This window comes from Engystomops pustulosus, chromosome 5, assembly GCF_040894005.1.
Source record: "Engystomops pustulosus chromosome 5, aEngPut4.maternal, whole genome shotgun sequence".
NCBI lineage: Eukaryota > Metazoa > Chordata > Amphibia > Anura > Leptodactylidae > Engystomops > Engystomops pustulosus.
In genome coordinates, this window is record NC_092415.1 from 60,186,103 (window position 1) to 60,209,668 (window position 23,566).

The 23,566-nt window shown below is 40.9% G+C and overlaps 1 protein-coding gene across 1 annotated transcript in view; it reads left to right on the plus strand.

The window, feature by feature from the left end:
• SMCHD1 (structural maintenance of chromosomes flexible hinge domain containing 1) overlaps nucleotides 1-23,566 on the plus strand; it is an 81,981-nt gene that overhangs the window by 31,728 nt on the left and 26,687 nt on the right. Inside the window, exons 23-32 of the mRNA XM_072152118.1 lie at nucleotides 434-573; nucleotides 2,701-2,835; nucleotides 12,596-12,823; nucleotides 14,782-14,930; nucleotides 15,296-15,384; nucleotides 15,618-15,736; nucleotides 18,341-18,496; nucleotides 20,093-20,218; nucleotides 21,333-21,412; nucleotides 22,991-23,148. Of these exons, the coding sequence (XP_072008219.1) occupies nucleotides 434-573; nucleotides 2,701-2,835; nucleotides 12,596-12,823; nucleotides 14,782-14,930; nucleotides 15,296-15,384; nucleotides 15,618-15,736; nucleotides 18,341-18,496; nucleotides 20,093-20,218; nucleotides 21,333-21,412; nucleotides 22,991-23,148 (1,380 nt within the window). The remainder of the gene's footprint in view (nucleotides 1-433; nucleotides 574-2,700; nucleotides 2,836-12,595; nucleotides 12,824-14,781; nucleotides 14,931-15,295; nucleotides 15,385-15,617; nucleotides 15,737-18,340; nucleotides 18,497-20,092; nucleotides 20,219-21,332; nucleotides 21,413-22,990; nucleotides 23,149-23,566) is intronic.

A 23,566-nucleotide genomic window follows, 5' to 3' on the forward strand; every position in this document is an offset into this window, starting at 1 on the left:
ATGGTTTATCATGATGAATTTGCTTTAAAAATCCATCAGATAATGCTGCACATAATACAATATTATGCCATTTGCTGATCAATTTTAAAGAATACAACGAAATCTACTTTCATATTCTCTATATATAAATGTATTTTATTTCAGCCAAGAATGACATCACATGTAGTATGGACTACCAGCATATCTTTCTTTGCATTATGCTAACTTAATGCAGGTTAGGATTGATGTTGTTAGAAGCAATGTCTTCTTATACTACAGCTTATTCTATATTGAGGCTGAACTAGTGCACAAGGTGCGGTTCTGTTATTAAATTAGATGCAGCCATGTTGTTCTAATCCTCATGAAGACCTTTTAATTTGTAATGACAGAAATTGTAAATCAGTTCAGGTGCCTAAAAGTTTACAACTGGAAATAATGTAGTTGCCTTTTGTAGGGCCACCAAAACAACTTAAAGTTTACCCAGAAAATGATGTTCTTATTATTGACAATGGTACACCGTTTCCCTTTCAAATTGAAATCTTGGATGAAGTAGGAAATATTGTGACTCAGCCTAAATTAATTGTTAATTGTAAGGTAAGTTTCATTACATTATTATTTTTCTATACACATCATGCATCCGATTCCAAAACATACATTGAACAGCCATATTTTTTTTTTTTTGTGAAACTCCCCATAATTAGAGGCCATGCCCCCTTTTCCAGGCAAGTCACAAGAGTGCCTAAAAATGGTCTAAATCCTTAATAAATCCGGCACAAGGCATTTTTAATGCAGAATTGTGTCACAGTCAGCTTGATACATCTCCCCCATTATTGTTGTGGTCTGTTATCATCAGTAAGTTCATTTTGGTTTTGGCTTCTAAACCCCGATGTGCATGTGGCCTCAATATTTATTGTATACAGATTCATACTGGAGAGTTTTTTCGATCAACACCAAAAGCATAAAAAATAGTCTACAATATTTTGGTACAAAATAAAATTAAAAATCGCAGAACATCTTGGTTTAAGGAAGCGGCTGCCTGCACATACACATGATGTAACATCATGTTTCACCAGAACTGTGTTGTACAGTTCTTCTGTTTTACACAATCTGACATCCCTCTTTATAGCTGTCCTTATCAGACTGTTTATCTGAACGGTTTAGTCACATTTATTATTATTTTTGTACACTTTATGAATACGTTCACTGCAGGGGATTTAGCACTGTGAACCCATGCTACAACTGGTGACAATAGCAGTCTGTAGAGACACATTCTTAAGACTTGGGAATACGAGGGCGGTTCAATAAGTACAGTACCCGTGTTTGACGACAGAGGGCATTCCTGAGGGAAGTTGGTGTTGTCATCGTGTGCTGCCATCTATCAAACGACGGCAAAACAAATTGCAGATTGATTGGTTAGTTTGGATTTGGCAGCCGCTTCAGTAAGTCGTGTTTTGTGATTTTCACCAAGATGGAAAAATAGCAGTATCGTCCAGTAATTCACTTTTTGTTTTTGGATGGGAAAAAATGTGAGGAGAAAAAAGCAAAGTTGGATGCTGTTTATGGGGACACTTCGCCATCTATGACCACAGTTAGATATTGGTTCAACTAATTTAAAAGTGGGCCAACATCCGTTTTTGATGAGCAGTGACCAGGACGCCCAGTTACCAAGGAAATCAAAAAGTCCACGACATGATACTCCGTGAAGTAGCGGACTTAAACGGCAATTAATATTTTACATAAGTTAGCAATGAAAAAATTGTACCTTGATTGCTCACGGTGGACAACAAGCGGATGCAGGCGTTAACTTCGAAGCAGCGTTTGGAGCAATATAAGCGAGATCCGAAGGAGTTTTTGCATCGAGTTGTCACAGTTAATGAAACCTGGATTCATCATTACACACCAAAAGCTAAGCATCAATCACAACAATGTATTTCTCCCGGTGAATCTGCTCCAAAGAAGGTGAAGATGGTCCCATCGGCAGGAAAGGTCATGGCGACAATTATTTGGGATGTGAACGGCGTCATCCTCATGGATTTTTTTAGAAAAAGGAAGAACGATCCCTGGACAATACTACATTGAGTTATTGGACCACTTCGACAAAAAATTGAAGGAGATGGCCGCATTTGGTGAAAAAGAAGGTGCTGTGCATTAATTGTGTTATGAGTTGCTGCCGCACCTCCTCTATTCACCCGTTCTGGCTCCCTGCAACTTTTTCTTGTTCCCTAACATGAAGAAATGGCTTGCAGGAAAAAAATTTAGCTCAAACGAGGAAGTCATCGCCGAGACAGAGGCGTATTTTGGAGAGTTCGACAAATACTATTTTTTGGAGGGGTTAAAAAAATGGCAGGAATGTTGGGAGAATTGTATCTTTCTAAAAGGGGACTACATTGAAAAATAAAAATAATTTTTGGGGAAAAAATGGTGTCTATATTTCTAACACGGGTACTTATTGAACCACCCTCGTACTTGCAGCCAGCTCATAACATATTACTAGATTTCCAAAATGAACAGCAGAGGCCAGGGCAGGTTGAATATAGAAAGAGAAAAAGGATAATACTTTGGCTCCCTTATAACCCCAGGGCCCTGCACCGTTTTGTCTATTTACATTCCAGGTTGCACCACAAATGGTGTGTCGTGATTTCTGCAGCCAATCCATGGCCTCGTAGCCAGTGAGTTCAGGGAACCGTCTTTATTTTGTTTTTGATTCTCTTTTCCTTATAGTTTACTGGTTCTCCAAACCTCCCTCTCTACCGACTGGATTGCAGCAGTACTGGCAGTGGTATTTTGACCGGACCTCCTATTAAAATTCAAAATATAAAGAAAATGCAAGTTTTAAGAGCAAAAATTGAAATACCTGTAAGTATATTCAGACTCCACATCAACATTTTATTAAAAAAATGTTCTGGCTTTTGTACCCTAGACATTTTGCTCGAGCATATTAGCTCTAAAAAGCTTTAATAACCTACCATTGACATGTGTAAGTTTACCTCATCTAGTCAAAGGGGGCAAGGAGCAGATTTAGCTAGTCATGCAGTTATTGTGCCAGATTTGGCTGGCAGTTCAAACTAAACTCCTGAAGCCGGGGGACTTATTGGTCAAACACCACAGAGTCATAGCTAAAAGATGAAAACATTAGATAACATTTTTGTTTAGCCTCAAAACGTGCACATTCACAATGAGTTAAAAAAAATAAAAAATAAAAACGTGGATCTTAATTTTTTGCACAATTTCTCCAATTCATGGAGATACCCACATGTGAATGTGAGCGCCCTGCAGGGTAGAGAAGGAAAAGGCTGTCACTGGGATTTTAAAAGCCACCGGGCAGCCGTGGACTGATGGATGGGAACAGGATGTTCATTTGCATGATGACATCATCACGTCGGCCCTGCATTCAGGGTCAGAGTGCATCATTCGCTAGGGAAGAGCCTCAGTAGTGTTGCACTCGTACTGACATAAAGAGGCAGAAGCCATTATGTATGTCGGCTACAATGATACTACCGGAGCGGCAGATTTCAGCCACATTGAGTTTTATTACTGGCAAGGTCCTTACATGCAGCCCCTGCCCCTTGTCACAGGCGTCGGTGGCCCACTGGGGGATTCACTGGTCTACCAGTCCAACCCTACTACCGGGTACCAGAACTCCAACTCCAAATGACCCGATTTTGCAAAATCTGCTCACAGAATTTGATGAACAGTTTGACCCCGTGACGTCTAACCATTTTTTAACATTCAACTGTAAAAATAATAAAATGCATATTGCAATGGCCTCAAATATTTCATTTTTACACAGCTAAAGGAGAAGGCTTCTTTAACCCCTTAAGGACGCAGCCTGTTTGCAGGTTAAGGCTCGCAACTTTTTTTGGAAATTTGACCAGTGTCTCTTCCTGTGGTAATAACTTTTCAACGCTTTAAGATATCTCTGTGATTTTGAGATTGTTTTCTCGTGAGACATTGTAGTTTATGTTAGTAGTGTCATTTCGGTGATCCGTTCCTTTTTTGGGGGGTAAAAATTCAAAAATTTAGGAAAAATTTGAAAAAAATGACTATTTTCAAAGTTTCAAATGTTATAATTTTTAGACAAAAAGTGATACCACAAATTTTTTTTGATAGAAACCTTTTGCCATTGGTCTTCTTTTTATATCCATAATTTGTTTTACGTTTCCATTATTTTTATGGATGTGAGAAGGTTTGAAGTTTTAGTAGCAACTTCTCAGATTTTCTTGAAATTTGAAAAATGCGAACTTTTTGGTGATCAATTCAGTTTGGAAGTGCTCTATAAAGGCTTATGTACTATATACCCCCACAAGTAACACCATTTTATGAACCTAACATCTCAACCTATTCAAATCAGCATTTAAGAAGTCTGTTAACCCTTTAATTATTTTTCCGGAAGCATATGAAAATGGAGTGGAAATTTTGAAATTTCAATTTTTGATTTCAATCTTTCCAATTTAGCCCTAAAACGGATACATTCAGAAGGAATTTGAGGTAAATATATATTCCTAATTTCTTGCCCTGCTTCTTCCGAGTACGGCAATACCAGACATGTGGATGTCAGCTGCTGTTTCCCCGCACATCGATGTCCAGAACAGAGTTAGCGATACCGGGAATTTGGAAGGCCAATTTATTTTGTGGTGCCACAGTGTAATTGAAGAGCCCCTGAAGTAAAAGTACAATAGAAAACCCCCCAAAATGTCACCATTTCGGAAACTAGACCCCTCAAAGAATTTATCGGTGGTTGTGGTGAGCATTTTAACCCCCGACACGCTGGTCAAAATTGAATGCAAAGTAAATGGTGCAGAGTAAAAATTGTGTTTTTATCTCAAAAATGTCATTTTAGTGCCTCATATACTGTGCCCAACTCATGCCACTTTAGACAAACACCCCAAAAATCATTCTGCGGGTTGTCCCGAGTACAGCAATACCACACATGTGCCAATAATTTACAGACTGGGCACACAGAAGGGATGAGAACGGAAGGAATGAAATTTTGATTTTCCAGCTCCGTTTTCACATGTTTGGATTTGGAGTGCCATGTCATGTCAGTGCAATAGAAACCCCCAATAAATGATACCATTACGGAAACTAGACCCCTCAAAGAATTTATCGGTGGTTGTGGTGAGCATTTTAACCCCCGACACGCTGGTCAAAATTAAATGCAAAGCAAATGGTGCAGAGTAAAAATTGCTTTTTTATCTCAAAAATGTCATTTTAGTGCCTCATATACTGTGCCCAACCCGTGCCACTTTAGACAAACACCCCAAAAATCATTCTGCAGGTTGTCCCGAGTACAGCAATACCACACATGTGCCAATAATTTACAGACTGGGCACACAGAAGGGATGAGAACGGAAGGAATGAAATTTTGATTTTCCAGCTCCGTTTTCACATGTTTGGATTTGGAGTGCCATGTCATGTTGGCAGGGCCCGTGAGGTGCCAGTGCAATAGAAACCCCCAATAAATGATACCATTACGGAAACTAGACCCCTCAAAGAATTTATCGGTGGTTGTGGTGAGCATTTTAACCCCCGACACGCTGGTCAAAATTAAATGCAAAGCAAATGGTGCAGAGTAAAAATTGCGTTTTTATCTCAAAAATGTCATTTTAGTGCCTCATATACTGTGCCCAACCCGTGCCACTTTAGACAAACACCCCAAAAATCATTCTGCAGGTTGTCCCGAGTACAGCAATACCACACATGTGCCAATAATTTACAGACTGGGCACACAGAAGGGATGAGAACGGAAGGAATGAAATTTTGATTTTCCAGCTCCGTTTTCACATGTTTGGATTTGGAGTGCCATGTCATGTTGGCAGGGCCCGTGAGGTGCCAGTGCAATAGAAACCCCCAATAAATGATACCATTACGGAAACTAGACCCCTCAAAGAATTTATCGGTGGTTGTGGTGAGCATTTTAACCCCCGACACGCTGGTCAAAATTAAATGCAAAGCAAATGGTGCAGAGTAAAAATTGCGTTTTTATCTCAAAAATGTCATTTTAGTGCCTCATATACTGTGCCCAACCCGTGCCACTTTAGACAAACACCCCAAAAATCATTCTGCAGGTTGTCCCGAGTACAGCAATACCACACATGTGCCAATAATTTACAGACTGGGCACACAGAAGGGATGAGAACGGAAGGAATGAAATTTTGATTTTCCAGCTCCGTTTTCACATGTTTGGATTTGGAGTGCCATGTCATGTTGGCAGGGCCCGTGAGGTGCCAGTGCAATAGAAACCCCCAATAAATGATACCATTACGGAAACTAGACCCCTCAAATAATTTATCGGTGGTTGTGGTGAGCATTTTAACCCCCGACACGCTGGTCAAAATTAAATGCAAAGAAAATGGTGCAGAGTAAAAATTGCGTTTTTATCTCAAAAATGTCATTTTAGTGCCTCATATACTGTGCCCAACCCATGCCACTTTAGACAAACACCCCAAAAATCATTCTGCGGGTTGTCCCGAGTACAGCAATACCACACATGTGCCAATAATTTACAGACTGGGCACACAGAAGGGATGAAAACGGAAGGAGTGAAATTTTGATTTTCCAGCTCCGTTTTCACATGTTTGGATTTGGAGTGCCATGTCATGTTGGCAGGGCCCGTGAGGTGCCAGTGCAATAGAAACCCCCAATAAATGATACCATTACGGAAACTAGACCCCTCAAAGAATTTATCGGTGGTTGTGGTGAGCATTTTAACCCCCGACACGCTGGTCAAAATTGAATGCAAAGTAAATGGTGCAGAGTAAAAATTGCGTTTTTATCTCAAAAATGTCATTTTAGTGCCTCATATACTGTGCCCAACCCATGCCACTTCAGACAAACACCCCAAAAATCATTCTGCGGGTTGTCCCGAGTACGGCAATACCACACATGTGCCAATAATTTACAGGCTGGGCACACAGAAGGGATGAGAACGGAAGGAGTGAAATTTTGATTTTCCAGCTCCGTTTTCACACGTTTGGATTTGGAGTGCCATGTCATGTTGGCAGGGCCCGTGAGGTGCCAGTGCAATAGAAACCCCCAATAAATGATACCATTACGGAAACTAGACCCCTCAAAGAATTTATCGGTGGTTGTGGTGAGCATTTTAACCCCCGACACGCTGGTCAAAATTGAATGCAAAGTAAATGGTGCAGAGTAAAAATTGCGTTTTTATCTCAAAAATGTCATTTTAGTGCCTCATATACTGTGCCCAACCCATGCCACTTCAGACAAACACCCCAAAAATCATTCTGCGGGTTGTCCCGAGTACGGCAATACCACACATGTGCCAATAATTTACAGGCTGGGCACACGGCAGGGGTCAGGAAGAAAGAAGCACAATTTAGGTTTTCAAGCTTCGTTTTCACTAGATTGGTAATGGGGGGTACCCCCGAGGTACCAGTACAATAGAAACTCCCAAGTAGTGAACCCATTTTGGAAAGGGCACCCCTCAAAGAATGTATGTAGGCTTGTATGATCATTTTAACCCCCAACACGCTGGTCAAAATTGAATGCAAAGTAAATGGTGCAGAGTAAAAATTGTGTTTTTATCTCAAAAAAGTCATTTTTGTGCCTCATATACTGTGCCCAACCCATGCCACTTTAGACAAACACCCCAAAAATCATTCTGGGGGTTGTCCTGAGTACGGCAATACCACACATGTGCCAATAATTTACAGGCTGGGCACACGGCAGGGGTCAGGAAGAAAGAAGCACAATTTAGGTTTTCAAGCTTCGTTTTCACTAGATTGGTAATGGGGGGTACCCCCGAGGTACCAGTACAATAGAAACTCCCAAGTAGTGAACCCATTTTGGAAAGGGCACCCCTCAAAGAATGTATGTAGGCTTGTATGATCATTTTAACCCCCAACACGCTGGTCAAAATTGAATGCAAAGTAAATGGTGCAGAGTAAAAATTGTGTTTTTATCTCAAAAAAGTCATTTTTGTGCCTCATATACTGTGCCCAACCCATGCCACTTTAGACAAACACCCCAAAAATCATTCTGGGGGTTGTCCTGAGTACGGCAATACCACACATGTGCCAATAATTTACAGGCTGGGCACACGGCAGGGGTCAGGAAGAAAGAAGCACAATTTAGGTTTTCAAGCTTCGTTTTCACTAGATTGGTAATGGGGGGTACCCCCGAGGTACCAGTACAATAGAAAGCCCAAGTAGTGAACCCATTTTGGAAAGGGCACCCCTCAAAGAATGTATGTAGGCTTGTATGAGTATTTTAACCCCTAAGGTGCTGGCTCAAATGTAATACAAAGTGAGTAGTGCAGAGAAACAGTTGTATTGCAATTTATCAAATATGCCATTGAAGTGACAAAAGTATTTTGCCCAACTCATGCCACTGGGGAAAAACACATCAAAAATCATTCTGCGGGTTACCCCGGTTAGGGCAATACCCCATAGGAGGCAATAATCTGTAGGATGGTGACACGGCAGGGCTCAAAAGGGAATAACTTGTTGGAGCACAGACATTGTACTTTTTTTTTTCTTTTTGGCATCATGAAAGATTTGTAGATGCCAATAGGGGCCAGTACAGTAGAAACCCCTAAGAACTGACCCTATTTTGGAAACTACACCCCTCCATGAATTAATCTAGGGGTATAGTTAGCATTTTAACCCCACAGGTGGACCCCTGAAAAAGTGCAAAATGGATAGTGCATAGTAAAAAATATCTATTATGTCATTTTGTGCCCAGCTGCTGCCATGGGAGACAAACACCCTAAAAATCATGATGCATGTTTTCCCGGGTAAAGCATACGGGACAGTAATCTAGAGGCTGGGCACATGGCAGGGCTTAGAAGGGAAGGTGCGGCATGATGTATAAGCTGTGCGTCAGGGTAACAACAGGGTACTCTAAAAATCCAGGGATGTATGATAAATTCGGAAGCAATCTTTCATACATAACCCTGGTTTTTCTGGGCATGTCTCACAGTGATGAATGGTGTCCTTCCGAATGCCATTTTTGGAGCACACCCTGCACCTCTTTTGTGACCTTCCCTTGCTGGCTGTTTGGGGAACTACTCCTGGAAAGTGCTGCCCTGGTACAATACGTGATGTGGCCTCACTTCCAGATGTGCTAGCACTCCCCCCTTCCTGGTCTCCAAAAAGAAAGTACTTTATTACCATCTCTTGAAATTCCAGGAAAGTTCCCCTCTGGCCGGCATATCGATGCAGCACATAAGCATTATACAATGCCATCTGCATGATGTGCACGGCCAGCTTTTTGTACCACACCCTCGACTTCCGCATGGCATTGTACGGCTGAAGCACCTGGTCAGACAAGTCCACCCCTCCCATGTATTTGTTATAATCTAAAATACAGTCTGGCTTGGGGGCTTCTGCACTGGCACCTCGTACTGGGACAGGGGTGGTGGTGTGCTCATGTATTGTGGTTAATACAAGGACCTCTCTCTTGTCCTTGTACTTAACACACAATACAGAGTCGCTGCATAGTGCCCTGCTTTCATGCCTTTTAAGTTTTTGCCCAAGCAGCGACTTAGGGAGACCTCTCTGATTTCTGCGTACAGTGCCGCATGCCGCAGTATTTCTGGAAGTGAGGCACTTGAACAGGGTGGTGCTGGTGTAGAAATTGTCCAGGTAGAGGTGGTAGCCCTGGTCCAGCAGTGGGTGCACTAAATCCCACACTATCTTCCCTGTAACACCCAGGAAGGGGGGCATTCTGGGGGCACTATAGTGGAGTCCTTCCCTTCATATACCCTGAACTTGTATGTGTACCCTGATGAACTTTCGCACAGCTTATACATTTTCACACCATATCTTGCCCTCTTATTGGGCAGGTACTGGCGGAATTGAAGTCTCCCTTTGAATTGTACCAGGGACTCGTCTATGCTCACATGTTTGGCGGGAGTATATGCCTGGGCAAACTTGGCACTAAAATGATCTAATATGGGCCTGACCTTAAATAACCGATCATAACTGGGGTCACCTCTGGGTGGGCACTGTGTGTTGTCAGTGTAGTGCAAAAACTTATGGATGGCTTCAAAGCGCATCCTGCTCATTGCCATGCGGAACATGGGGGTGTGGTACAGTATATCTGTGCTCCAGTAGTCCCTGATTGAAGGCTTCTTTACTATCCCCATAAGGAGTATTATGCCCCAATACTTGTACATCTCTGCTGCAGTGACAGGGGTCCACCTGTAGGGTTGTGCATAAAAGGACGTGGGGTTTTGGGCAATATGTTGTGCAGCGTAGAGATTTGTCTGAAATATAATAATATTTAGCAGCTCCTCATCAAAAAAAAACTTAAAAAAGTCTACAGCTCTGAGCCCTGTCGTGTCAAAGTTAATGCCAGGATGGCCCAAAAAGTCAGGGACCTGAGGGGTATAATTATCTGGGGCTACCCATGTGGGGTCAGTGGAAGCCCCAGACGCTTCTCCTGCAGAAGTCCCAGAAACTTCTCCTGCAGAAGTCCCAGGCACTTCTCCTGCAGAAGTCCCAGGCACTTCTCCTGCAGAAGTCCCAGGCACTTCTCCTGCAGAAGTCCCAGGCACTTCTCCTGCAGAAGTCCCAGGCACTTCTCCTGCAGAAGTCCCAGGCACTTCTCCTGCAGAAGTCCCTGGAACCCTACGGCGCCTTCTTGGGGGTCCTTCCAGGTCACTGGAAGATGAGCAGGAGGATGATGATAGGTAAAAGGGACCATCATCCCCACTAGCTGACTCGGTGTCAGAGGCAAGCATGTTATATGCCTCCAACACGGTGTACGTCTTCTGAGACATTGCACACAAAAAAAAATAGAGAACAAGAAAAATTAGATAATGTGCACCAAACTACACGGATAAACCGTCTAGCAGGCACACAAAAAAAAAATATAATGCACACCAAACTACACGGACAAGCCGCACAGATGGCACACACAAAAAATAATGTGCACTAAACTACACGGACAAGCCGCACAGATAGCACACAAAAAAAAAAGATAATGCACACCAAGCCACACGGACCAGCCGCACAGATGGCACACAAAAAATAATGCGCACTAAACTACACGGACAAGCCGCACAGATAGCACACAAAAAAAATAATGCGCACTAAACTACACGGACAAGCCGCACAGATAGCACACAAAAAAAATAATGCGCACTAAACTACACGGACAAGCCGCACAGATGGCACACACAAAAAATAATGCGCACTAAACTACACGGACAAGCCGCACAGATAGCACACAAAAAAAATAATGCGCACTAAACTACACGGACAAGCCGCACAGATAGCACACAAAAAAAAAAAGATAATGCACACCAAGCCACACGGACCAGCCGCACAGATGGCACACACAAAAAATAGCTAAGTACGGGTACACCTACGGCGTTCTGGAAAAAAATATTACCAGGCACCGAAAAAAAACCTATGTGCACCGCGCAAAAAGGCGCTACAAATGCACCTAGCTTGCCCTAAGACAAACTAACTACCGCTAAGATTGCTAAAGATTCTGTGCAGCGCTATTCACACGGCGCACTGAAAAGTGCGTCCAGTGCAGAACAACGCTAACACAGCGCACTGAAAAGTGCGTTTGGGTTCAGAAGGGACAGACAGGGAAAAACGGAAGACACGTGGGATCACACAAGGCGATCACACAGGGAACACACAGGACACAGGAAAAAACAGATAGGATGGGAATTTGTAGGGAACAATAGGGATCAGATAAGGATCAGAACACTATTTATAGTGTAAAAGTGTATTTTGGTGCACACAGTAACGCTCTTTCCTCTCTCCAGCGATACCAAACCAAAATGGTGCCGCTGGAGGAAGAGGAAAGTGCTAAAAGCACGTTTTTTAGCCTAAAATCGCTGTAATTGGCCAGTCAGGTTTGACTGGCCAATCACGGCGATCGGCGGGCGGGACCAATTTGATTGGTCGGGTGACGGAGACAGGAACTCCTCCTGCCTCTGTCACCCAAATTTCAGCCCGATGTCACCACGTCTCGCGACGTGGTGACAATTCTAAAATAGTATGCGCTCGCGCAGTAGCTGTACTGCGCTGAGCGCCAATAGTGGGAAGCTGCGCAGTACAGCTACGGCGCGGAGCGCTAAGGGGTTAAAGTCTTCCCAGACGTGAGGAAGCAAAATTATCTACAGTGAAATGCAGGGGGTTTCTCTCCATCTCCCACAACACATTTTGTGATGCACCTGCTAGGGTCCTTCATGTATTTTCTCCTTCTTACCATCTGTGTTTAGGGCCACAGTTTTGATGCTGCATGTGTCGCTCTTTTCTTGGACTCTTGGCTCTGTGATTATTGATCAGTCATCGGATGCAGAGACTGAAGGCTCTTCCCAGATGTGGCTGACAGACATTAGTTACTGTTAAAAGAGCAAGCAAATAGGACAAAGACCAATAAACAGTCTGATGTATTTCTTAGTTTCTGATGGCCCTTACATTGCTTGTACATTCATGTGTATGCTTACCTTTCTGGGGGACTGGAACATGCAATAGTTTGATCACTAACATCATACTGAATTATTTCCAGTGTTACTCCTCTGGGTCACACACATACTTCATCAACACAATTCATGGGGTCATTGGGTTGACAAGTGGAGCCTCCTATATTACATTTGTGCTTCATTCTCTTATTTTTTGTGTTATAGAGTTGCAAAGATGTAAAACCTGTAGAAAAATGTATCAAACTCCAGCCAAGCACCAACGCTTCTAAACTCCAGATACTTAAAGTGGATGTTGGAAAAGCTACTACCATTAAACATCAGGATGAAATTGAGTGGATGGCAGGAGACACCATGCAAAATCTTATCTTCCAGCTTTTTGATGAGGGGGATAGAGAAATCCTGATCACTCCAGAACTTGCAGAAAAGATCAAAGTATGTAATTAATTTAAAAGTACCTGTTTTTCGTGTGTGTGTGTGTGTGTGTGTGTGTGTGTGTGTGTGTGTGTGTATATATAGATAAAATATTATACTCGTCTCAAGATTCGACCTGGAGAAGATGCCATTTCGGTGTTGCAAAGTGCAGCTGTTTTGTCAATAAGTATCAGTCTCTCTCTCTCTCTCTCTCTCTCTCCTTTTATGCTGAAGATATTTTTACACTTGCTCATAGATCCAGGCACTGAGACAATGGTAATCTTCTTATGGCCTCCCACCTTCTAGAATCAACTTTTTAAAGTTATGCTATTGAGCTCTGGGAGATGTTACCAGAGCAACTCCTTGCTGTAGCTTCACTGTATAACCCTCCCTCGGCACTTTCCCATCCATTTTTCTGCTGTAATCTCTTGGCAGCAGCAGAGGAAGTTTAAGCACACAGTGGGAAGGGGGGGGGGGGCAGAGGGAGCAGGGCGGAGGGTGAGTAACGACTTGTAAAGACAGTGCACGGAGGGGCTCAGGCAGAGCCCTTCTGGATCATTGTTACTTTTTTAAAGGAAAGAGATAATGGATAACAAATATTAGAAGATTACCACAGTCACGCTTCCTGGATCTATGAGTAAGGGCCCGTTCAGATATCCGTGATCCGGTTCCATTACTTCTATGGCTCCCACTGACACTGCAGTAAGCACACGGTGTGTCACCGCACTTTCACCCAGTCAGGTGGCCATACCGCAAAAACATAGAAATTGTGGCACGGCAGCTCGTCTGCCTGTGGAGGGCGCTCCCACCTCCTCCTCCCGACACTGTGCTCTCCCAGGATCCAGTCTGGATGAACACATGGCTGTCAGAATTCGCACCATAAGTGTCCTCCTTTATCATGGTGGATTTTGATGGTTGATTTTTTTTTTTTTCAGTGATTATCTAACTATATTTTTCTATAAATGTAATTTTTAAGTGACTGTTTTTTATTTTATCATTATTATGTTTATATTTTATTTGAGTGCATTTTATGTGTTGTCTATTTTTAATAAAGTGAAACAGAATTTAAATCATCATTTATATAAGTAAATATTGAAAACGGAAATCTTAGTACGGTGTAAATTGCTGTTTGATATAAGTGTTTGCCCATGCGAGCTCTGCACATGTGCAATAACCCCTTCAGTACAGGTGGCTGCGCACATGCTCATGAGCAGGAGCTGCAGCACATGCGCAGAGCTCAAAGAAGCCGGTGGTATGAATACAGCTTGTGCACAAGCAGGAGCGCACTAAGGACGCTTAGAAAGGTGGGACAGCAGAGGCTACCGGAGCATGGAGTAGCCTTCGCTTCCGCAACATGGAGATGGTTCTACACACCTCTGCATGGAAAATCAGAAAAATTCATTTTAGTTAAAGTTTAGATCATCTTAGGATGTATTGAAGGATTACAGAACGATAGTTTAAAGGAGTTGTCCACTCAAGGCAAATAATTGCTACGCTTTGTGTAAGAAAAAGTAATAGTTTTCCAATATACTTTCTGTATCAATTACTTGAGGTTTTCTTGATCTCTGCTTGCTGTCCTGCTATAGAAAGCTTCTATGTTTACTTGCAGTGGATAGAAATATGTCTATGGTCTTCTGATGGATACGCAGGAGCTCGTGCAGCTGCCTGTCCATCACAGGACCAGTGACAGATTTCTATCTAGTGGCAGTAAAGCGAGAAACTTTCTATAGAAGGAAAACAAGCTGAGATCTTGAAAACTATGAGGAATTGATATCAATAGTAAATTGGAAAACTGCATAACTTATCCTTACACAAACTATAATTATTTGCTGAAAGTGGACAACCCCTTTAAGGCTTAGAATGTTAGGAGGAACTTGGCAACAACTCTATTTTAATAGGTAGATTCCTGATGGTAGGTTTCCTTTTAAGATGTAAAATGTACAGAAATAATATCACACTCTGTTCTCATCTTTTTGCAGGTTAATTGGACATCAAAAGTTTCCAGGGAGAAACTCCAGAAGGGAATGTTACCAGATGTGGATGTATCTACTTCTGTCACCAACTTCCAGTATTGCCAAGTGACTTTTCATGATGATAATGTTTCTTTGGAGAGTGCCTTCACTATAAAGTATGCTTGGCAGTTATATATGGATTTTTTTGTTTAAAAAATAGGAGAATAATAGAACATGAGCTGTTTGTGGTTCACCTAAAGAGAACCGGTCAGGTGGATTTTCCAACATAATCTGACACTAACATGTTTACTGTAAATGACCTGTGCATCATTATGTTTCCCTAAGCTTTCTGTTGCTGTAAAGTCAGATATAAAGTTCTTTGAAACTTATATTAGTTATATATCAAGACTGAGAACGTCTTTGACAAATTTTTGTCACTGCAAATAAATTTTTCAGCCCTTTTGACAATTCTAATTTGCTAATGAGCAGTTGATGATTCTTTCTTAAGTATTAATATTGCATTTTGTATTAATGATTTCAGGCCGATTCCTGATGAACCAAAACATTTGAAAGTCAAACTTAAGGGAGACAATGTTCTCCGCATGGGAGAAGAGCTAAAAAGTGATATTGGTAGGTAACCTGTTACCTGTTGTTCTACATCTTGTTGCCACCAGAAAGTCTCTTAAGTGCACAGTTTAGGGACCACATGAAGCCCTTTTCAGATATTGGGCCCTATTCGGACTATTTTATTAGTGTGGCACATCTCTAAGTGGCCACATTGTCAATATTTCTGTAGCTTTGGTTTCTGGATTTCTTGCCTTATATTGTCATTAAGATTTCTTTTTTTCCTCCCCTATTTACAGAACTAACATTAACGGATCAATTTGGAAATCAAATAGAAACCTTGTCGCCTTCATGTCTTGAGCATTTGGGTGTTTCTGGAAAAAATCTTAATAAAGAGAAAGTCAAAAAGATCTTTAAGGTTTGTTGACATAAGGAGATTTTTTTTTGCTTTATTTCTGGTTCATTGGAAAAAGGCAAAAGCAAAGTTTCCAAGGTAAAAGTGACTTCTTTTATTCATCCAGCATAACCACAGTAGAGTTATGCTGATTGAATGAAAGAAGTTACTTTTACATTGCAAACTTTGGACAGCTGTTGCCTTTTTCCAATATAGAAATACTAAACTTACAATATATTTTGAGAAGATGGCAGAGCTGCATGCTTCAGCCCAATCCACACACCTGATCAGGTTTGTACTTAGGTCTTTCGCATATAAACAAGAATCATGATTGCAGTGATAAGAAGTGCCACTGGTTATAAAGTATCACCACAATATCCTGTTCAAGGTCAAAATAGATGGAGAGGTTATGACAGCCAGTGCCAGTAATGAACATTTAGGTTTTTATAATTTTATTTTCTTACTGTATTTTTAAGCCCCATAGGGTAATTGAAGCCTAGAGGTGTGATAACTTATGCAATACTCTGCAATACTTCTATATTGCAGTATATTGTAAAGTTAGTAGATCGGTAGAAGAGCTTGATCGATATATTGCAGTTTATGGTAGGAGCAATAAGACTCCCTATGGTTGAAAAAAAATTAAAAAGAAAAGTTCAAAACGCCCCTTTCCTTACAACTGAAATATCAATAAGCAAATTAAATCAAATACATGTTGAGTATTTCTGCATCCCAAAAGTTCCAATCTATCAAGAAACTGTCATTCCCGGCATTTAAACCATGCAACGGAAAATAGCACCAGAATGTTCTCAACACATAAAAAATGTTTTAAAAAGTGATCAAAATGTCAGAGCCCCCAAAATGGTAGCAATGAAATTGTCAGCTCATCTCACCAAAAATGACACCATGCACAGCTATTAGTGCGAGAAGATGGTGAAATTTTAAAGGAAATCTACCACTTGTTTTTATGCATTGTGAACCAAACATACCTTGAGTATGCTGTAGCTAGACTGATGCTGAAACATATCTTGTTTAATGGTTTTTAGTGGTTTTGCTCAAAAACTATTCAGGACTTTGGCAAGTCTGGGTTGCATGCAGGCTGCCTACATAAACACATTTCACAGAGCTTTCTGAATTGTCCAGACAGGACTAATTAACTGGATTTGGATGACTCGTACACAGCAGCTGGGGGATGGTGCAGCAATTGATTACTTCTGCCTGTCAGGGACAACACAATGAATACAGCATTCTCTGGAGCAGTGGATGATTAGTGTTGGAGGAGAAGCAGCCAAAGGAGCGACGGAGCCTCATTATCATAATTTTATAATTGTTAATTCAGCAAAATCACTCAGTTAAGGGATTAAACAAGATATGTTTCTGCATCAGCATTCTCAAGGTATGTTTGGTTCATAATGCATAAAATCAAATGAAACATTTCCTTTAAGAAATTTTCTTTTGTATGTTTTAATTTTTAAAAATATATTGAAACGTGACAAAACCTGTATAAATGTAGTATCCTGTGGTTGTACCAACCCAAAGAATAAAGGAGACATGTCATTTGGAGAAAATGGCGTAAATGTGTGTTTTTCCACATTTGGATTTTTTTCCGCTTCCCAGTATATTGCATGGAATAATAAATACAGTCACCGCGAAGTACAATTTGTTACCCAGAAAGCAAACCGTATAACAACTCTGTGCATTGAAAAATAAAATCGTATTATAGATTGCCTAAACAGAAAATGGCCATGTGTTTGAGGGGTTAATCCAGGAGCTCAATATATCCTGGGTTTATGTCTCATTACATGGACACGCTTCATACCACCCCAGGAAAGGAGCTCCAGATTGCTGAATTCACCTCTTTCTCTTCCATGTGTAACTGAAACGTACGTTTATCATTCTGCTTATGTCAGTTATCTCTCACATGTTCTTATTATCTTGGTGTAAGATGTCTTTTATGTTGTGGTTCTTCTCTCAGTGCTTCATTTGCCAAGTTACCTGAATAATGGTCTGTTCTCTTTGCTACAAAGGTATTCAGAATGATTCTATATTCTGGGAAATACAACAATATGCACAAAAAGAACACCAAATACTGCATTTAAAAATCTGTTAGGAATCATGGACCAGAAAGAAATCCCACTGGCGTGTCCCCTTCTGGCCCTAATAATATCCCACTGGACTACTATTTTGTCATGAGCAACTGTCAGGTGCTGCTACCCATCTTGTTATGATGTACAGTACCCTTACTAAGGAACTTCCATAAAACCAGGAGTGGACAGGCCAGCGTGACTCTTCTCCACCTCTGGGTCTCCTATTAAAGGGACGTGGAAAAATTGCCTACTGCTGGAGCGCACCTCCGTCTCATTTGCATAATTTTTAAGTTTATATCTCATAATCCCAAAGTTAGAGGACTCAATAAAAACCATTCCAATCCCCTAGATAACATGACGAGCATGAAAGTTATAGCAGTCTTATGGTAGATGTCCTTCACATAGGACCCTTTTCTATCACAATCACTAGTACTGCCGAGAAAGTACTCCTCCCCCTGTCCTTCTGGCCTGTGTTGTCAATCCTTGTGCCTTACTCTTATTTTTATGGTAAAGAAAAGTCTTATTTTATTTTTCTGCTTTTTAGGAAAACAAGTTAATGATTGTCAAAGGGATAACTTTTTCTGTTGGACCTTTGGAGGACAAAGAGTTATGTTTTGCTTGGAGAAATTTTTCAGCTTATTTGAGATTGAGACTTGTTGCGGGACCACCATCCAAAGTTGGTCTGGGAGAATGGAAGGAGGTAGGTGACTTACCGTATTTTTCGGCCAATAAGGCGCACCGGACTATAAGGCGCACCTCTAATAAATGCCTGCTAAGACATCTAGGTTCATATATAAGGCACACTGGAGTATAAGGCGCAGGATCAAATGCAGTACCTAAAAATGACCAGCAGGTGGCAGACCTGTGCACAGTTGAAGCCAGCTACACTTCCCGGGAAACTGGGAAACTTGTCTTCAGCGTGTCAGAGAGCTCCGATCTCAGAGGTATGGGCTGCTGGGGGTTAATGCAGGGTGATGCAGCAGGGGTTAAGCGGTCTCCCTCTGCCCCTTCTCCTTCCCTCCTCAGCCAGGGTGTTATTCCTGTGGGGTTCCCTGTGGCTCCTTCTCTTTCCCCTATTACAGGGCTGTCAGGTATGGGGGATTTCTTACTGATGATGATGATGATTGCCTCGTGGTCGGCACTATGGCAGCTCCGGTCTCTCCGTGCTAGGGGAGGGCAGGATGGGCACAATGTTAGTTGTGGTGCCAGGGCACTTCAGGAGCTAGGGACGCTGTATACTGTGTGGGAAGGTGCAGGAAATTTCTGGGGATGGAGCTATTAAACACTGGTAAATGTACAGTACATCTTGTCTGTAGTACATTTCTGTATAAGTTCATATATAAGGCGCACCTTTGATTTCTGAGAAAATTAAAGGATTTTTGGTGCGATTTATAGGCCGAAAAATATGGTACAATTTTTGTTTTAACTGTTTTATTGGAACGATAATCTATTACATAATATACAACTCAGGTAATGCATACTGTCAATTTTTCTGCTGGTACTAACCAGAGGTATGATGGGGAGAGGCATACCTAGCCTTCCTTTATATAGATGCATCATGGGCGCCTAGAGGGGAGCCAGACAGCGATCCTCACTTGTATGGGGTTATCGCCAAGAGATGCTTGAGATGAGCGGTTCGTAGTAGGGTATATTTCCAATGCATCAAATCTGTCAGAATTTATCCAGACAGTTCCCTGGTTTGTGTATAACTTCTTCATATGGAAGCATTTTATTATTTAGTTTCTTCCACATTTTTAGTGAAGGTGTACTAGGGTTATACTATCGTAATGCAATGCATTTCCTGACTATAAAGAGTGTTTCTTACAAAGCGCAATTGTTGATGGGACTTTCGACCAATTTTTGCTTTTTGAAGCAATTCAACACCTGAGCAATGGCTTGATTCACATTGGCAACTTGTCACAATGCTTTTAAAGTTGTATACAATGTATCTCTTGTGTACAGTGGTCAGCTTAATAGTTAACTACTGGGATCCCTACCATTCATGTGTGGGGTCCCAGAATAACACCTATCTACAAAGAAAGAACATTGGTCATACAGCCTCTATATGCTCCTTTATTAAAATACAGAATACATCAGAGCATTGTTTAACCTTGCCAGTGCTAAAGACATAAAGCAATTGGCTGCTCTTACAGATGGGAGAGCTCCATCTCAGCAGTTGAAGACCTATCACCTGTCTCAGACAGAGGTTTGCCAACTTGTCGCGATCCATAAAGTTTTGCTACTAGCAAGTAATTCTCTGGTGTTTGGCTATTTCTGACATTATTTAATCCTTTAGTCTATTACAGTGATATCTGGTAAAAAGGTTCAAACGCCTTTAACTATCCAGCTATTTGATGAGTGGGGTAATCCATCTCCAGAGCCAAATCTCAAGGTCACAGTGATAAAGGACAACAATCTAAAGGTATCAGATGTATATTTCATATTCACTGTTTAGAGGAGATATGTGAAGCCTGAAGATGACAATTTTCTCTAATTATTCTATTCTTTAGAGGGAGATCATAAAATAACTAGATCACTAAATGGCACATAACACCCAAACTGTTAATTTAAAGTGAAATGTGGCTTTTTTTGTGATGAAAGAAATATTATATTTCATCTGATTAATACATTCGTTTCTATTTTTAAGTGTGGCTCTATTGTACAATACTTCCCTAATTCTGCAAGTACTGTACAGTAAATCTATGATAGATTAAAGTATAACAGTCATTTGAGATTATTTTTAATATTGTGTGTGTGTAGGGGAGTCTTGTGAACATTTTTCTAATATACTTTATTAAGAAATTCTGCTTAGATTGTAAAAAAAAAAAAAAGCATCGGGCTCCAGAGAGCCCTCTTGTAGAGATACATATTCCATTCTATATGGTGTGAGAATTTGGATGCCGACTATGAGCTTACATCTAACCTCATTGTGTCTGTTTATACTGCAGCGATAATTGAGGATAAACCTTCATTTTCAGCTTGATGTTTGAAAATAATGCTTATAGCATATGACAGGGAGAGAGTAGAAAAGGTTAACACGCACTGCTCAGAGCTGTATAAACAAACAGATATGGGAGAGAGCCCCATATTCAACCTGGAATATAGATCTACCTTGATAACAGAGTAGTAACACTGTAACGAAGGGGCACTTTGCAGCCTGTGTCTTTACAGACTAAGTAGAATGTATTAATGAAGCATATTAGAACAATGTTCACAACATCCCCCCACACACAATATTAAAAAAAATCTCAAATGACACTTACAATTTAAGAATTAATGTATCATGGATAACTATCATTCTAGAATTCTGGGTGACACTGGTCAGAGTTCTTGCTCATGAAAAGGCCCCTAGTGTGCTGAGGGCATTTGCTTGCAGGAAGACCTTTAGGAGGAAATTATTGACACATATTCTTAATAATCAACCTTACTTGTACTAAACAGTGATAGTAAAAAATTAGATTGCAAACCGACACTCTTTTATATTACTATTAATAACATGACAACTTGTCTCCTTTTTTCTTTTCAATATTTTATAGATGAGTCCTAATCCTCAGAACAGTAAAACTGATGCTACTGGCCACTCGAGTTTGGGATTGGTAACGTTCTCTGCGCCTAAGTAAAGATTTTTTTAATGCTTAAACAGCTTGTAAAAATAATTGGTTGAAATTCTATTGACTTCGTGTTCACACGAAAACCTGTTTCTTAAATATACTCACAATAACAAAACAACACATTCTCTAATTCAATGTTATAAGCAAAAATACAGCATTTCACAGATATACTGTAATTCCAACCTGTCTCTATCAGTCCTGGTGTATACAATTTAAATTGCCCCCTAACAGGGGGAGGGGGTGGGAGGCACATCAGATCTACCAGTGTGTTGTGGAAAAGCAGAGATGAAGCAGTGCTGAGCGTGTCATTGTGTGTAATATGAATCTCATGGATTTCATCATCTCCTCTCTGATCTGTCTCATCTCTCTTTCTATGTGTCAGATACAAGTACAATGTTCAGAAGGTAAATGAAAGTGTACATAAACCTTGTACCCTGATAATCTTACCACATTGTCAGCACACAGAACTAGATGGATCATTATGTCTCTGCCTAGAGAGTCCCCGCCCAAACCCTGGAATTTTACACTGACCCTCACTGAGTGATAGGAGCTAAAACAGCAATGAGACTGAGAAAAATTGTAAAGTACTGTAAAGGGTCAAAAACTATCTTTGTGTAAACATGCACTGAGTAGATGAGATTTAGTTGGTTTCTCTTTTGGAATTCTCACTCCCAATTTTAATTAATCCATCTTTGTAAATTATCCTCTTGTGAACTAGGTCTTAGAATTGTTGAATCAACCATCCTATCTAGGCCTTAAACCATTTCCCAATTATTTTTTTGGGGGATGAAGTAAACTCTTTTCCCCAGATGTTGTTGCCCAGATATGCATAGTACAATGGAACATAGCAATAGAGAGTTAGAATTTTTTTCTTAAAGGAAATCTACCATCAAAATTGGACATGATACACCAAGGACACTTACTCATTAATCCTGCACCGGGAGCGTGGTAATCTTCTTATATTTTTTATTCAAGGCCTTCTTCCTTCTAAAATCAACTTTTACAATTATGCTAATGGTGGGTATTACCAGAGCCCACTCTGTGCTGTAGCTCCACAGGCTGTTACAGTGTGCAGGAGTACTCCCCCCCCCCCCCACCCCACTGTGTGAGATTACAGAATTTCCTTTAAATTGCCACTACTACTTTTTTTTCACAAATCAATTGTTCTTGGGATGTAGAACAACTTTTCCTATTACCTTGATTATCTGTGTAGAGTTATGTTTGGCAATCCTCCTTAATTTAGCCTGGCTCTTGCAATAGTTTGTCTTCTGACTGCTGATTAGTAAACAAGATACAGGACTAAAAGAGGGGAGGGACTGCTGCTCACTGAGGAAGAAGAGGAGGGAGCTATTTCCCCATATACAGAGCGGTGCAGAGTCACGCGTGTGGGGCACCATATCGCGCCGTGTGCCCATTGCCGTCTATGGGGAACGCATGTACGGCCGCAAGCTTGCATACGTTCCTGAAAATCTACCAAATATGAAGAATTTCCTTCTTGTGTTAAATAATTTCTATTGGGAATTAATATTTTTATAACTGGTATTATGAATCTTTCTAACCTTGTAATATTGTTCTTATTTTAGGGGAGTATATTCTTTGCACTGTAAAGCCATAAATAACAAGTATAACCTGGAAAGTTCTCCAATAAAGATCAAAGTGGTTCCTGATCCTGATAAACCTGCCAGTGTTTCCGTAAAATTTGATAAAGATGTTGATTTTCGTGCAGGCAGTGTTTTTCCTGGTAAGTTTACAAGTCATCTCTTCATCTTGCCTTAAAGAAAAGCTTGCTAATCCACTGAACAGCAACCAAGTACAGTGGTTAAAAAATAAAAACTGCACCAGCTCAAATTTAAATATTTTGCGCATTGATTTTTTTTTTTTAATATAGAAAATTAGTGGATTAATTTTCTAGAAAGATGAAGATTTTGGTCAGTTTAAAAGCTTTAATCTATTTTGTGATCAGTACGGGAAGATGCAAGCTTTACTACAGGTTTTACACTCAAGCAGTGTATTGGCACCAGTAAAGTCTTATGCTACAATAATATTTGGCCCAGTGTCCCCGTGTGGTCCGTCAGCCGCTGACGGACGCGGCTGACGCCACGAACCCTGCGACGGGGACACAGAGCCGATGCCGGAGCATCGCTGTATAGAAGAGAACC